We start from the raw sequence: 17,855 nt of genomic DNA, 5'->3' as shown, positions 1-17,855 counted from the left end.
AATTGCTGGAGGTGGCTGAGTCTCATGATCAAGCCATGTTCTCTGCCCTGACTGAAGACTCTCAGCAGACCTCTTCATTAAATGTCCACCAATCAGGGTTAATTTTCATTTCTCAGGAGAATTCCCTTTTAAAAAGTATTTAAAGCTTTCAGCCTCTCTATAGTTTTATCTTTTTTTTTTTTTTTTTTTTGACTCAGTTCATTTCTTATTAGCTAGGCTAATTAATACATTGCTTATTAATTCTCCAGACTATTTTGTTTTGGGGGGGTCTGTCCATTGTCACTGCAGCAATATGAAGAAAGGATTGGAGTGGGGAGAAGCTTGAGGCAGGGAAATTAATTAAGAGCTCATTGTAGGGGCAGCTAGTTGGCCCAGTGGAATAGAGCACCAGCCCTGAAGTCAGGAGGGCATGAGTTCAAATTGACCTCAAGACACTTAACACTTCCCAGCTGTGTGACCCTGGGCAAGGCAATTGCCTCAGGGGGAAAAAAAAGCTCATTGTAGCAATTTGGGCAAGAAGTGAATGAAAGCATAATCCAAGGTGGTGACTATAGAAAGGAAGTGTCAGTTGAAAGATGTTGTGGAGTTAGGAACAACAAGGTTCGGCAAGTGATTGGATATGTGGAATGGAAAAAAGGGAGAAGCTGAGGATAATACTGAGGTTATGAACCTGGAGAACTGGCAGAATGATGGTGACTTTCATAGAAATATGGAAATTTGGTAAAGGGGCAGTTTTTAGGGGGGAAAAGAATGAATTTTACTTGGGACATTTTTGAGATTTCTCCATGGTGTAGTTTTAAATATCCAGTAATCAACTGGTAAACCTGGAGCTCAAGGGAATTGTTGGGAAATCAGCAAGTCATCTGAGGGAGATAAGAGGGTCTTCTCTCAGTTTAAATAATTTGGTTGACATTACAACTAAGTCAGCTAAAAGAATTATGCTGATTAACCTAATCTATACTATAACCTAATTTTTACTTGTCTGCCTAAAGATTCTTATCTGCTTTTAGCAAAAAATATCCTGTGTGTCTAGAATTTGTTTTGTAATAAAACTTGAATTGTGCTTGTATAATTAACACCACACATTTTAAGACCATAATAAGCTGAATCTTTAAAAAAATGTTTTATTGCTATTTTTTGTTTTTATATCACAGTCATTTTTGAATATTGCCCACCTATACAACTCTTCTTGTAACAAAAGAAAAAGAGTTAAACAAAAATGACCAGTACAATGACTATATATAACAATATATTCAATGTCTTAGCCTGCTGGCCCCCTGACTCTCTGCCAACAGGAGGAAGGCATGTTTCCCACCTATTCTCAAGCAACAATACTGGTTTTTACCAATTCTTCCATAACTTGGCTTCCTTTTCATTTCCATGATTTTAGTTTTATTGAATAATCAATTGTATTGATTATTCTGATCCTGTATTTAACTCTGTCCCCACTTATTTACATAAAAGCTTTGAATTTTTTTTATTTCTTATGCTCAATGAGATAAATTTTATTTATTTTTGTTCATTTTTTAAAAATCATATTTTTATTTTTTTCCAAATTCCATGTAAAAATACTTTGAAACATTCATTTAAAAAAACCCAAAAACTTTTGAGTTTCAAATTCTCTCCCTTTCCTTCCTACTCTTGAGACAATAGCAATTTGATAGAGGTCATACATATGTAATCATGCAAAACATATTTTCATATTAGTCATGTAGTGAAAGAAAACACAGACCCCACCCAAGAAGCAAACCTATGAAAAAAATAAAGTAAAAATAGTATGCTTCAATCTGCATTCAAACTCTATTTTTCTTTCTCTAGAAATGGATGGCATTTTTCATCAAAGGTCCTGTGGAATTGTCTTGCTGAGAATATCTAAGTCATCCACAGTTGATCATTGTACAATATTGCCACAGTATTCTTCTAGTTCTGTTTACTATACTTTTCATCAGTTCACCTAAGTCTTTCTAGATTTTTCTGAAAACCATCCTTCTGATTATTTCTTAAAACACAATAGTATTACACTACAATTATATATTACAACTTGTTTAGCTATTCCCTAACTAATGGATGCTTCTTTAATTTCCAATTTGCCACCACTGAAAAGATATGTGTGTGTGTGTGTGTGTGTGTGTGTGTGTGTGTGTGTGTGTGTGTGTAATAGCAAAAGTCACCATTGCTTTTGTTTAATAAATATACATAATGGCAAATATTACTGTTGCTTTTGTTTAATCATTTTCAGTTGTGTTCAATCTGTGCGTGCTTCTTTTGGGGTTTTCTTGGCAAAAATAGTGGAGTAGTTTGCCATTTCCTTCTCCAGCTCATTTTACAGATAAGAAAACCGAGGCAAAGTGAAATGACTTGCCTATGGTCACACAGCTGGTAAGATTTTTAGACTGGAGTTGAACTTGGATCTTCCTGACTCCAGGGCTGGCACTCTATTCCTTGTGTCACCCAAATAGCCATTATTATGTTTCTATTTTCCAGATTAAAAACAACAGTAGAAAACATCTATAGGATTTAATTTGTTCCTGTTTTTCAGTCTTTTTTTTTTTAAAGTTTAATAGGCCTTTAAAAAATAAGTGAACATTCAGAATTTCTGTATTCATAGCTAAAAGTTCTACTCTCTCCATTGTGAAAATTTGTTTCAGCTGTTATTACATTTTACATAATTGGTAAATATCATTACCAGGCAACATTCTGAAATGATTTTTTATTGTTCCTATACTAGAATATAACAACAATGGGTCTTTTAAATAACACATTTGTGTGATACACTTGCATGATAACATTATTACTGTTATTCCATAGACTATATGAAATGTATCACATTGTTGCTTACATGACATTTTTACAGTGTTTTAAATGATGAAACCTTCATCTAAGATGCATTTAAGCTATGGGGTAGAGGCAGCTTTGTGGTACAGTGAATATAGTGCTAGACTTGTAATCAAGAAAATCTGAATTTAAATCCTGCTCCAGATTCTTACACTCTAACCAAGTCAGGTTACTTAACTTTTGTGAGCCTCGGTTTCCCCATCTGTAAAATGATGATAATAACATCTACCTCTGAGGGTTGTTGTTAGAACTATAGGAGAGATAACATATGTAAGGTGCTTTGAAAACTTTAAAGATCTCAATGAATGCTAATTATTATTTTGTAGAATTGTCCTAGAATGATATGTTGATAATTAGATGGATTTAGAAGTTCCAATAAAAATAAAAACAGTAATAATAATAATATTAATAACTAAGCTCTTATCTTTCTCATTTTCCTCTTTCTGGTCAACCAAGGCTTGTAACCTAGTGACGATCCTCAAATTCCCTCTACTACTTATATCCAGTCAAATATCAAGTTTTGTTTATTCTGTTCCACTGGATCAAATCATCACTTCTCACCTGGATTATTGCAACAGATTTCTGGTTGTTCTCTTTGGCTCTCCTCTCTCTTTAACCCAATTCTCTGAGCAACTGCAAAATGATACTCTTAAAGCACTGGTCTGGACCTATCACTTGCTTTTTAAAGATCTTTTAGTTGCCTCTAGTATAAAGTACACCCTTTTCTTTTTGGCATAAAGATCTTCTTAGTCTCCAGTTTACCTCCCCAGGCTTATTGCACATTAGTCTATTTCAACAATATCAAGTATGATAAGTTAAATAGTTCTCAAAGTGTGATCCACAGACCCCTGAGAGTTGCTGAGATCCTTCTAGAGGGTCTACAACATCAGTTATTTTCATGATAATAGTAAGTACTTACTTATTAAGATACCCCTCCCTTTTCCAACTACATGTCTGTATGAGGTCAGATTTTCTTCATGTACTTCAACCAAAATAACATGACACAACATATTGAATATATATACAAATATGAAAATCCAGCTGCCTTCTATTAAGCCAGACATTACAGAGTTTATTAAAAATATATAAAGCAATGCTACTCTTCTTAGTAATTGTTTTTTTTGTTTTGGAAAATGTCATTTTTCTGAAATATACTATTTATATTAACACATAATGGGATGATTTTAAATGAATTGATAAATATTTTTAAATAATCAGTTTTAATTTCTCATAGAATAAATATGATTATAACCCAATAAACAAAAACTCTTTGGAATCCTCAATAATTTTTAAGAGCATAAACAAGTTTTAAGACCAAAACATTTGAGAACTCTCAATCCTACTTCACTTAACATTTTAATCAAAGTTGTCCATTTTAATATTTCCCTACTCACAACATTCCATCTCCTTTCTCTGTTTTTTTTTTTTTGCCTATGCTCTTTCCTATGTTTAGAATGTACTTCCTCTTTCTCTCAAATTTTTTTCTTGCTGTTTTGTTTTCATATCAAAGATATTCCCACTTTGTGAGAAATCTCATGTAACAAAGTAAAAGCTAATAATCCAGGGAGTTCATCTGAAGGTATATACAATATTTCATATCCTTAGCTCCTCCACCTCTCTATTTAAAAAACCCCCCACAAAAAAACCTAAAAGAAATGTGTTTTCTCTCCCTCCCACCTTCACCCCATTGGGGAAAAAAAAATAAGAAAAACACATTTTTTGGTAACAAATATGCATAGTCAAGTGTAATGTTTCGGCCATTACAATTAAGCAAAACAAATTCCCTCACTGACTGTATACAAAAAATATGTGTCTCATGCCAAACCCTAAATCTGCCCCCTTTCCAGTTTATAAAATCATTAATTTCTTTCAAGGATTAGGGCAGGGGCTGTATTGGTTTTATCTTTTTATTTCGGTGTCTTCTATAGTGACTGTCCCATTTAGGTGTTTAGTGAATGATTATTCAATGAATGAATGATCTCACTTGATCCTCACAACTGGAGAAGTTTGCATTGTAGATATTCCTATACCCATTTTATAGGTGAAGAAACTGAGGCCTGGAGAGATTAATTCCCTAGTTCAAAGTCCCATAGCTAGAAAGTGTCAGCAATAAAATTCAAAACCAAATCTCTCTGAACATTTTAGGACTTTTCCTATTATACAACATCATCTTTCAATAGCTGCAATACCCCTTCAGACTGATGATCTCATTCACTTGCTTAGCATTGAGAGGAAAGGCCCAAATGGTAGAATTACACCAAGCAAAGAAGTGCTTAGCTGAGCCTGAACTGATCATAGGCAGCAGGGCAGAAGCTTCCTTATGGGAAGCCTTCTTCTTCCTCCCTCTCTTTGTTTGGACTATATGGGAAACCAGAAACCTTGACATCAACAGTCTCTGTATCCTTGAGTACTAACAGTGGAGCCAAGCAATACATATTGTTGCCCACTGGACCAAATACTGTGGTAAGATCTGTAGAAGGAAAGTAAAGGGGCAGCGCAAAGACTTTTTAAAAAGAATTATCAAAAATAGGGGAATAGCAATTAGACTAGCGTCCCTAGAGTGGACTGCCAGTGAATCAGAATACATCTTCGGGACTGTTGTAGTGTACATCAGACTCCACAGTCCCAAAGACTTCATAACTTTGATTTATTTCACGTGAGGCCGTTTTGCCTTTCTCAATACTTTTTTTCCTTTTCACTTGCCTTCCTGTTTCCATGGTAGAGAGCTGAAACACAGCAGAGTCCATAGAATTAAATCTTTTGTCAATTGAAGTATTATCCTCTCTCACTTCTGCCGTGTTTGAAGGAACAATTGGTGGCAGAGGCCTGTCACTTCTCAGTCTTTTTTTCATTTCTTCACCTTTAACCTGCAGAACAGTGTTGAGGGTAGGACAAATGAGTAAACAATTCCTTTTAGAATCTCAGCATATTGCTCTATCTACTCCTGCCCTCAGGAGTATAATATTATTTTGTTAAATTTCAAGTGCTCTTATAAATTCAATCTGTTATTATTCACTCAACTTCCTCCTCCCTCCTTCCTCTCCCCCCCCCCAAGAGAATCTCTGATTTGGAACTGGAAGAGACCTTAGAAGCCATCTTATCTACACTTCTCATTTTAGAAATGGGAAAACTATTCTTCTACTATTATTTTATATTTAATGTTCTATGGACAACTTTTGCAAAGTTGGATAAGATAATGGCTTATATAATGAGATAGAAACATTGTCTTGTAAGCTAATTTTCCTTAGGCTCTCTGAAGGCCACCTTGAGATAACTTCAGTAGCAGGCAAGATGCCAGGGATGAAAGATACCTCATCTTGTTCCCACAGCATTTTGATGTTCACTAGTAGCTCTCTATAGTTTGAAAGCTTTTCCTTACATGTAGCTTGAAGATTATGAGTCTTTGGCATGGTAGCACCTATTAAAACATTATTCTTCTATTTTTATAGATTGTTGTTGTGTCCAAGCAATTTGGGACTTCAGCTAAGTTTGTGATAATGCTCCATTTGAGTACAGTTTATTTGTAGAATTCCCAAAGGTATTTGAGGTCTATATCTGTACTAGGGAAATTCCTCATCTATTAATTTATGAAAGATGGTAAATTTATTATTGCAATTCTTTATTATTATCAACATCATCATCATTATCATCATCATTGTAATTTTTATTTTATTATTCCAGTTAAATTCTGGTCAGGGCATTCTTCCCAATCTATCTTCCTCCTTTCTCTTCCTCCTTCTCTTCTAATAGCTCAAGAAGCTGCTCAAATTATGATATATCTTCAAGGACTTGAAGACTTAGGTACAAGGTAAACAGATCACATCCCTTGTAGCCAAACTTTTATTTATTTATGTTTTTCTCTTCTTTTTATTTCAGCTTTTTATTTTCCAAACCACCAGAATTTTTCTAGAGGTGAAGATCAAGAATGAGAGGAGAAATGCCCAATGGGACAAATCCATCTCTTGTGGAAGTTCTCAAAACTTTTGGTCTCAAAAGGGTCTCCTTTTATGCTCTTAAAATTATTGAGAAACCCAAAGAGCTTTTGTTTCTGTGGGTTATATCTATTAATATCTACTATATTAGACATAAAATATCTTAGTATTATGACAAAAATAGTTTTGACTTGGAAAACTTGCTGAAATGGTCATAGGGACCCTCAGGAGTCCCTAGATTTCATTTTGAGAACCTCTCAGAAATATGAGTAAGATGTTCAGGAAACTTTCCTTCACAAGTCAAAACTGGAGCACCAAATATCTTGTTTGAATCTAACAGAAATAAGGGGGATATGGCTTGTATCAATGAATTAAACAGTCCTTCCACTTATGAAATTTGGTATTTCCCCCCCCCCCCTTTTCAGCACTAGTCTTCTAACTGACATTTTTCAGCACTGAGATTTCCTTTTTGCTACTTCCCTGTAAAGGAAATTCTGCTTTTTTTTGGTGGAAGGGAAGAATGAAGAGAAGTGGCATATTTCTTATGCTGCATAGATTACATAATTTTTACCTCTTAGTCTAAACCCATAATTGTATTGTCACAAGGCAGTACTAAAGAATAAATTCCCTGTACCAATTCAGATCAGCAGCTGATAACAATAATTTATATTCGACAGCCTGGGACACTGAGGTGGATTCTGAACCCAGATGTTCCTGATTCCAAGACCTTTAAGTCTATTACCCCATACTACTTCTCTCAGGTACAATTAAAATTATCAATTTAAAATTACTTTATGCTATTCCTAGATTTAAAAAAGCTAAGAAAAGAAAATGGACTAGTATTTATTATTTAGGCTTTCTTGAAATGGAAATTTATTATTTTATATATTGAATCTTCTATGTTTTTCTTTGCACATGACAATGTTTTCCCTTCTTTTTCTAATTCTATTTATGTTTTAATTGACTAATAAAAAGAACAATATATAAATAATAAAAAGAAAAAGAAAATTTATGAAAATATAAGCTTTCTTGTAATATTCAATCAAGAGAACTTGTACAATACTCAATTTTATAATTATAAGTCAATTTTATAATAATATAATTCAAAATTATAATTTATAATTTTATAATCCATTCTAATAACATTCAGTCTAAATATTCTTATAACATTCACTCAGAAATACAAAGTCCTGCCACAAGAATTTGGAAGGACAGATTTTAGTAAGTGGATCTTCACCCCATGAACTTCTGGTAAATATAAAAGCAAAGTTACCTTCCTTCTTTCATCTGCAGCCTTCATCTTGTCTTCAATATTTTTTATTGTGAAACCATTTGTTTCCCTTTTGGTCTTAAGTTTTTCTAGTCTGGCAGGAAGCTTCCTGAGAGGCTTCTCATCTGTGTTCACCTGGGGAAAGAAAGTTTTTGAAATAAAAAAAGAATAAACCACAATTTGGTAATAGTGTAAGAAAAAGGAGGTAGCAGGCAGGCACTCAAGTTTTGTTCTGCCCTATTCTTGAAAAAGACAAAAACCTATTGAAGAACTAACGTTATTTAGCAGTACCAGGATAAGAAGTAAATGTTGATAATAATGGAAGTCAAAGAGTTTTAAAAATCACAAAGTATGTATGAAAGAAAAAATTATGGCAAGGCAACAAAACTGTTCTGAAACTAGATTGAAAAGAATAATAATAAGAAGAAAGGAATACTGAGAATAATTATAAGATGGGAAAATGAGGTAAGTTAGCAATTGGTTTGTGGTGGTGTTCAAATGTGTCTAACACTTCATGACTTCATTTAGGGTTTTCTTGGCAAAGATATTGGTATGGTTTGCTATTGCTTTGTCCAGATCATTTTATAGTTGGGGAAACAAGGGCAAGCAAGGTTAAGTGATTGCCCAGCATCACAGTTAGTACATGTCTGATGCTATATTTGAATTTAAGTCTTCCTGATTCCAGGGCCAGCACTTTGTTAATTTCACATAATCCTTCCACTTGACCTCAATCAATAATATCTTAGATGATGAAATTAGTTTTGAGTCATATGTTGGTGTATCTAATATATCTGTATTTATATCTATCTATCTATCTATATCTATAGAGAGGGAGGGAGGGAGGGAGGGAGGAAGAGAGAGAGAGAGAGAGAGAGAGAGAGAGAGAGAGAGAGAGAGAGAGAGAGAGAGAGAGAGAGAGAGAGAGAGAGAGAGAGGTGGGAGGGAGGAAAATGGAGGGAAAGAGGGAAAAAGGAGGGAGGGAGGGAGGAAGAGAGAAGAAAGGAAGGAAAGAGGGAAGGAGAGAGACTATAGTCTTATAGACAATCAGGATAGAGACTAATGCCTGCATATTTTCCATATGGACTTTCATTGTAGTCCTTGTTACCTTTTTATGCAATGGCCCTTATGGTCTTAAGAGAAACCAGATGGTTTCCTGAACTAAGTCTTTGGACGTCAAAGTTTGATCAGAATGGATAGATTTCGATAACCTTGTCTTTCAAGTCTTTGCTGGACCAGGAGTCAGACTCTTGATTTGTGGGAAAGCAATGTCTTGCAATGGTGTGTGTGTGTGTGTGTGTGTGTGTGTGTGTGTGTGTACATATTCCTCCTTTTTTCTTTCTCCCTCTCTCCTCCCCCCCCCTTCATGTGTGCATATATCTCTCTAGTTTTTACTTTTTAAACTCTCCTTCCTGCTCTGCTTCTTCTCTAGAAGCCCTCTCATAGCTGGAATTTTCCATTTGAAACTAGCTATGTCTACTTTATTAACTGACTGACAATCTTAAGGAGGGGAAAACAATCAGACCATCTGAGAGGAACCCCTGTCCTCCCTTTGATTGAAGAGCTAACCTAAACATGGAATGAAGACACATTGAGGAATCTCAGGAAGAAATCTCTCCCAAGACCATTATGGATTTGCTCATGATTCCTCAACAGTATTTTATTTTTCCAAATATATGGAAAGATAATTTTCAACATTAATTTTTTTAAGGTTTTGCGTTCCAATTTTTTCTCCCTCCCTTACTTACCCCTCCCTAAGGCAGCAATTAATCTGATATTGGTTAAATATGTCAATCCTTTTAAACATTTTTCCATATTTATCATGTTGTGATACCATGACCTTTTAACTAAGTTTGATCTGCTGCTTTTGCCCCTTCTGTACTCTTCCCAGATCCACACTGGAGGAATCCTGATACCCATTAGGAGGAAGTGGGCTTGGAATGTCTTCTTGTAGTGTGGAGAAAATCATGGAATTTGGAATATCAGTTTCATTCAGTGAAAATACTGACCAAGAACCCAATAATAAAATTTACAACTATTATACTATATTTATCAAGAAAGGGAAAATGAAAATCAAAAGAAAGGCACAAGAGCCATGGATTTTAGGGAGAATCTGAAACATGCTATATAATCTTGATCAAAACTCTTAATTTTCTTGGGCCTTAATTTCACAAGTACTTAAATTAATTGCTCTCTTAGATATTTTCAAAATTTTCATAAAATTTTATGATTCTGTGAAAACTGTTTATTTTTTTCTTAAGGAGAAAAAAAAAATTCATTTCTTTGGCTCAGTTGCAGCTATTGGAGAGTTCATGTGGTGAGAATTTCTTCTCGCATATAGACCGTGGGATGTGTTTGACAAAAAGGGTGTTTTTTGTTGTTTTTTGTTGTTGTTTTTCTTTTTTTTCTTTTTCCTTTTAATGACAATTGGCACTTGAGCCTCCTGCTGGTGAAAGCCATCTGCTGAAAAAGAAACTACTTGTTACTCTAAAAATGTTGGGGCTCAGAGATATTACAATCTGTAATAGTTGAGTTAGATGAATTTTTTCAATAGCAAAAACTAAAAGGAAAATTAAATCTGTTATCTTATACCAATGGACTCTAGGATTTTGGGTGGTTTTAATTTAGCAATATGAATCTAGAAAAGGTACGCTTTGGATACAAATTGGACTTTCTATCTTATTGAACATTGGAATTTGGCTCCATTCTGATGGATGTGAGATATCATTCCATCCATTCCTCAGTCTTTCTATGGAAAGACAGACCTTCCCTTCACTCTATCTTGAGCTTAACTTCAAAGCCAGATTGGGATTTTTTTTTTTTTTTTTTTTTTGCAACCCTTATATTAATAGAATACACACTGGGTCTGGAATCCAAGAATGTGGATTCAGATCTTACCTCTGCTACTTACTATCTATATGAACTTGTACAAATCACCTTTCATCTCTGCATATTACTTTTTTCTTCTATAAAAAGGTTTGATATCTATGATCTCTTCCAGTTCTAAATATCTGATGCTATGTTGATATCTTAAAATACTAAAAAAAAACCCACCAAATTAACTATCACCAATCTAAATATTTTTTTAAAAAATACTTTCAAGAACATCACCAATTTGTTATTGGAGGCCATTTCATCTTTGTTTCTGTATTATCCATACTTTGTACCTGCATGTGTAGGTGTTTCATAAACATCTCTTTATTGATTGATTGACCAGTGTTCAAGTCTAACAGTCCAACATCCTGGAATAACATTTGATTCTTATTTCTCTTTTTTGAGTCAACTGAATTTCTACATACCATTTCCTGAATCTCCTAGGCATTGCTCAGAAGTCTCCTAATTAGCTATTGACCTAAGTCTGAACCTACCTTGATTCAAGTGCCTAACAGGAACCCTATGCACAGAATGGCACTAGGCCAGAGCTTCTCTTAAGAGATTTGTAAATCTTGTTTTGCTTCTCAAACCTTCTTGGGAAGACCACTGGGCTTTGGCTGGTATTATTCATTCTGGGTCGAGTCAAACTTTCTTCTAGTTAGAAATCTCCCTGTAAGGTTCAATAAAAACCATCAGATAGGTCACTAAATTCAGTCATGTTTATAACAATTTTACTTACTTTGAGGGGAATTATTTTATCCTTTTCTCCTCCACACCCAGTTATCCTAGGCAGTTGACTCTTAATTTTTCATACTAATGAAAAAGACCCATGATATAAAAGATCCAGAAAGTCATTCATATTTACCTTGACAATTCTAACAGAGAGATATGGCATGGCCCAGTAGATAAGACTCCTGAAGATTTGGGTTTGATTTCTGCCTCTGAAACATATGGGGCAGTACTTAATCTCTTGGGGACTCTAGGCAGCTCTCTAAAACTCTAAATTACACTTAAGTAACTTTTACTCAGAGGAAGTTTTTTTTTTTTTCACTCAAGAAATTCCCCACACTAAAGAAACCACAGATCTAGGCCAAATTTTTAAAAAAATAATTTTAATAAAATCAAAATAATATTTTATTTCTCAATTTATCTTGCTAATTGTTTTTATTAACTTAGTATTCTTATAGATTCTCATTGATTCATCCAGTTTTAACTGAAGAAAGGGATTATAAGGATAACTGATCTCATTGTATGCTAAATGGCAGGGAGAAATTCAGGAATAAAGTATTTGTCATATATGGGGGTGGAGAATGCACATATATGTGATTGAGAGTCACCCTCTTCTTTCTCTCTAAATATATCTAGCTATATCTAAGCTTATATCTTGACATATATTTTGATATATTTAGAAATATCTTCAGGATGCTTTAAAGTTGCTAGCAGGTCCATTTAGCATATTTTACATTTAGTTACACTGCATTTTTCATCTAGCACTTTGTGTACCACCTTAAGAGTAATACTTGTGTGTGTATATGTGTATGTGTGAGAGAGAGAGAGAGAGAGAGAGAGAGAGAGAGAGAGAGAGAGAGAGACAGACAGATAGACACACAGAGAAAGACAGAGACATATTTACATTTAGTTACACTGCATTTTTCATCTAGCACTTTGTGTACCACCTTAAGAGTAATACTTGTGTGTGTATATGTGTATGTGAGAGAGAGAGAGAGAGAGAGAGATAGAGACAGACAGATAGACACACAGAGAAAGACAGAGACATAGATAGAGTGACAAAGACAGAGAAACAAAAACAGACAGGCAGGCAGAGACAGACACACAGAAAGAAATAGAGACAGAGACACTCAGAGAGAGACAGAGCCAGAGATAGATAGAGACAGTTGGATAGATAGATATAAAAATACATAGATAGAGACAAGCAGACAGAAATAGAGACAGAGACAAAGAGACAAACACAGACACACAGACATACAGATAGACTGAAGGGGAAGAGGGGAGAAAGGAGAAAAGGGGAAGTGAGGAAGGGAGAGGAAAAAGCTCACAAGTTGCTTATCAAAAAGGCAGAATGGAATTCCTTCAGTACTTAGAAACAAGCAAATAATCGAAGTAAAAAAAAAAAAAAACAGACAAAAGGGAGTCCCTGTGGTGGGCACAGATGCTCCATGGCCCGCCTGAGATTGGTTGTATTCAGACTCAGGGGAGTCTCCCAATTCGGAGGATGGATGAAGCTCATTTACCTGCTCACTGTAACTGTCTTTAGACATAGATGACAAATGGGGCTTAGGATAATGACTTGGGTTGGTGAGGGACAGACCTTCACAGCTTAACAATGTCACCTCTTGAGTAGCTATATAAGCACCATTTTCTAAACCCCTTTCTTATTTATTTTCCTACTTACCTCATGTTATTTTTTTGAAAAAACATTTTTCTCACTTGGTAATTAAGAAAGATCTTAGGAAAAAAACACTGAAAGCTACTTTTGTCAAAATTTATTTTTTTCTATTTCTATTTTAGTAATATTATTTTATCTATTCTAACACTATTTCAATAATTGCTACATACATATTTTCTTTTGCCTTTTTTTTTTATTTGCCCTAAGTGGGGTTTTCCTTTCTATTTAATGCCTTTGATAGCATGTTCAGTCCTCTCTAAAAAAAAATCCCATGTATTCTCTGAGAGGCATCATGGGAAAATGGATAGAGAGCTATTTTTGGAGTCAGGAAGATCCAGGTTCTAGTCCCTTAATGTATATTAGCTTTATGACTATGATTAAATCATTTAACTTCTTACCATATCAGTCAGTTCTCTCAGATAACAAGTTGCCAACTGGAAGAATTGAGAGAAATTTTCATATTGGAAGTTCCCTTATATCAGTGCAATGACATTCACTGTTCAGGAAAAATACATCTCTAAAGTTATTATGTAATGTTTCAATTTTCAACATTGATGACCTATACTTTTAACTCATCCTCATCTTTTTATATAGCTATCATAGCTTGGAACATGGAACATAACATGGAATGTTAATGTTGTTTTAAGCTTTAATAGGTTATATATTTACTTTCAGAGCATAAAACTGCCCTAAGACTTTTGAAACATCCTTTATATGTAAGATACCAGATATTTAACAATCCTACATTCTCTTTTAGCTATATATAGTTGCTATTTATTGACGATTGAGCAATCCTCCCCTGAGATAAGATGTATAGCATAATGGAGAAAGAGTTGGTCTCAGAGACTTGGCCTATTTATTTTTTTTAAGACTCTGGACTAGTCACTTCTCTCTCAGTGTCCTAAGTAACATTCTAAGATTTTAGTTGCAGATAAAGTAAATTAGTAGAGAGAATTTTCTCATCTAAGCCCTCCCAATACTAAGGAAATCACAAATCCAGTCCCTAATTTCCTCCATTTAGATATTTCCCCTTCCTCCCCTCCTCCAGGGACCAACCTGTTCTCCTAATCACCAGATTCACTGCTGTACTAGACTATTAATACTTTTTTGTTTCCCCAAAACTATCCAAGCTCTGCATTGAATTAGGGGTCAGGGAGGGTTTGATGGTGGCACAATTTCCAGGAATATAAAGGGCCTTTAAGTATGGTATGTCTTCATCCTGCCTCATGCCCGAATTATCCTGGGTCACTCTGGCACTCCATTAGAGCTCCTGATTGCTATTTTATTTGTGCTGTGCTCTGCCAGTCCCGCCTCACATTTATATCCCTCTGACAACGTTTTAGCTATGTCTCTAGCAACCATTCTATTTCTAAATAATATGTAAACAGTCTTTATCCTTGGCTGACTTAATGCTATTGCTACAAAGTCAAGTCAGAAGTTCTTTCCTTTTTTTTCCCTACAGATATATTTCTTCTAAAATACATCACATATTAATCTTATCACCACCTTTACTAAGCTTATAATACACTTTTGTCTTTGACATCTGAATCACGGAAAAATATTTTAATGTTATTCCCCTGGCTTTATAATTAACATTCTCATGATATCCTCCTAGGTGGGCATTTGTTAACTCTAGTCATTTGTTAGCATTAGTTGACCTACCACTTTCTCTCAGAGACTGCACAATGAGTTGTCTTCTTTCTTTTGTTGGCCTTCCTTTTCTGTTCTGGGAGACTCACCAGTACCAAAAGCATGCTTCCTCTTCCTCCCCTTGGCACAGTGTTCTGCACATAGTGGGTACTTAATAAAAAAGTTGCTCAGTGAAGGAAGTAAATTCTCCCCCTTTCACATGTGTCTTTGTACTACATCCTTTTTTTTCACATTGCATCCCCTTCCTACTCCAAATCTGATGACATTTAGTAGGCTCTCTAAAATCTTGCTGCTCCATGTAGGACATGATGTGGCTGCTGCTCCTCTTCCAGTGACAGCAGGATGGAGCAGATTGAGCCCTCTGCTTGGAGTCAGGAAAGCCTGCTTCAGGTACCTACAAGCTGTGTGACCATGGGCAAGGTATTCACCATTTCAAGTGTCAGGTTTCTCATCTTTAAAATGGGCATAATGATAGTAAGACATACTTCACATAGCTGTTGTTAAGCTTAAATGATATTAGAGATGGGAATCACTTTGCAAACCTGAAAGAGATCTCTAAGCATGAATTTTTTATTATTAGGGCCCCCAGTTCCTCTACTTCTTATCTTTGCTTCCTACATTTTCTTTCTTTTCTTTAGTCTCTTCCTTCTGGGGTTCACTCCTTTCCTTTCCTTCAAAGAAAAACTACCTTAAAGGACAGGGAGATATCATGTAGATAGAACAGTGATCCTAAAAGTCCAAATTCACATTTGACCTCAGCATTTACTAGCTATGTGACTCTGGGTAAATTACTTAACCCCTTATTACTCTCCCCCCTACCAAAGGCTACCTGAAACAGATGGAAGATGTCAAGGTGAGGATATTTTCTTGAAGCAGGATTAGAAAGAGGTTAAGTACCTTCTCCATTACAAGCCCATACAAAATAAAATGTTCTGATTTCTCAGCCCAGTGCTTGTTTTGTCTACTATTATTATTAAAATACAGGAAAAAATTGTGGCAGAAGGGGAAAGTACTCTAGAATAGGTATTAAAAGATGTGAGTTCAAGTCTTGACTGACCCATATGGCATGTCCCAAAAGTCTTAGTGCAGTTTTTAGTGTAGTGTAATGTAATATTTAATAGCTTGAGTACTTTCATGGATTACAACTGCACTAAGACTTTTGGGACATCCTGTATTAGTTTATGGGCAAATCATTTAATCTCATTCTCTTTATAAAATAGAGATGACAGGGGGTAGTTAGGTGGTGCAGTGGATAGAGCACCAGCCCTGAATTCAGGAGGACCCGAGTTCAAAATCTGATCTCAGATACTTAACACTTCCTAGCTGTGAGACCCTGGGCAAGTCACATAACCCAGCCTCGGGGGGGGGGAAAAAGATAACATTAAAAGAGAGATGAGAGCTCAATCTTTTCTTTAAACCAAAAAGAATAACAACACATCATCTTGGTAAAAATAAGTGCTTTCCATATTTAAACTATATCACATTGCTTACTGCCTTGGGGAGGAGGGAGGTAAGGGAGGGAGAGAAAAAAAATTTGGAGCACAAAGTCTTACAAAAATGAATGTTGAAAACTATTTTTTCATGTATTTGAAAAATAAATACTATTGAGGAAAAAAATAGGCGCTGACCCTTCAGTAAGAATATCTGGGTCAAGTCCAAGTTCTTCCTCTTACTACTTGTATCATCTTATATATGTAACCTCCATCTTATTTGTAAGATAATGAGGTTGGACAAGAGGGCATCTGAGGTCACTTGTGGCTCTAGATCTCTAGATCTCCAAGGATAAAAATGAAGTAAGTCATTACAGGGTAGTGGGAAAACCCTGGATTTAGCATTAGAGGAATGTTTTAAATCTCCCCTTTTGCTACTTACTAACTGAATAATTTTGACCAAGATACTTCACTTCCCTGAGTCTTCTCATTTTTAATATGTGGGTGTGGCTGGGCTAGATGGACTTGTTAGCCTTCATCTAGTTCTAGCATCTTAAGAAACAGAAAAGGGTGTTGTAAACTCTTTTGTAAGCTTTGTAAAAGGTCTATACAAATACAAACTTCTATTATTACAGACCAGGGAAAGTTGATGAATCTCCATTACTGGTATCCCTGAGTCCCACCTGATGCCATTTTTGATCAATAATTTTCCTTCCTTCCTTCCTTCCTTCCTTCCTTCCTTCCTTCCTTCCTTCCTTCCTTCCTTCTTTCCTTCCTTCCTTCCTTCCTTCCTTCCTCCCTCCCTCCCTCCCTTGCTTCTTTCCCTCCTTTCCTCCCTCCCTCCCTTGCTTCCTTGCTTCCCTTCTTCCTTCTTTCCCTACCTCCTTCCTTCTTTCCCACATTCCCTTCCTCCCTCCCTCCCTCTCTCCCTCCTTCCTTCCTCCCTTCCTTCCTTCCTTTTTCTTTCTTACTCATATGTACCTCTTCCTTTCTTATATTTCTTTTGCTTTCCTCTCATCTCTTCCTCTCCTCAATCACAGTACATCATCTTATTCTCTCACCTCCCATCTTCCTACCCCCTTTCAAAATTATTTTCTTTTTCCTTCTCCCCTTCCTGTGGCTTAGACTCATCAGTGATTCCCCCAAACTGTTTCATCTTCTCAGTGGCAGGCTGTCTGGACTGGAGACAATTTTGGGAACTTTTCAGTCTGTCAATGGTGGTCATGGCAAATTCTACTGATAGAATCAAATAGTACAGTTATCTCTTTTACATTATGATTTTCTTCATTGAATTTTCAATATATTGCATATCAGCATAAGAAATTAAATGGGAATATTTGGGGAGTTCTGTGGAAGCTGCAGATGACTTGCAAAGTAGCAGACAATAAAGAACCTATGACCAAATATTTAACCCAAACTTTACAATAAGGTACTGTTAATACCGCCACAAAATAAAAGGA

The 17,855-nt window shown here is 35.5% G+C and overlaps 1 protein-coding gene across 2 annotated transcripts in view; it reads right to left on the bottom strand.

The window, feature by feature from the left end:
- Positions 1–1,108: 1,108 nt before the first annotated feature.
- Positions 1,109–17,855, bottom strand: part of STMND1 (stathmin domain containing 1) — a 36,227-nt gene continuing 19,480 nt past the window's right edge. For both annotated transcript variants that reach the window (XM_074272287.1, XM_074272289.1), the window contains exons 4-5: positions 8,041–8,172; positions 1,109–5,702 (exon numbers count right to left, since the gene is read on the bottom strand). In XM_074272287.1, coding sequence (XP_074128388.1) covers positions 5,412–5,702; positions 8,041–8,172 — 423 coding nt within the window. In that variant the 3' untranslated portion in view covers positions 1,109–5,411. The remainder of the gene's footprint in view (positions 5,703–8,040; positions 8,173–17,855) is intronic.

This window comes from Sminthopsis crassicaudata, chromosome 1 (genome assembly GCF_048593235.1).
Source record: "Sminthopsis crassicaudata isolate SCR6 chromosome 1, ASM4859323v1, whole genome shotgun sequence".
In the NCBI taxonomy this organism is placed as follows: domain Eukaryota; kingdom Metazoa; phylum Chordata; class Mammalia; order Dasyuromorphia; family Dasyuridae; genus Sminthopsis; species Sminthopsis crassicaudata.
The sequence above is the reverse complement of the archived record's forward strand: the minus strand, read 5'-3'. Positions and strand labels throughout refer to the sequence as shown.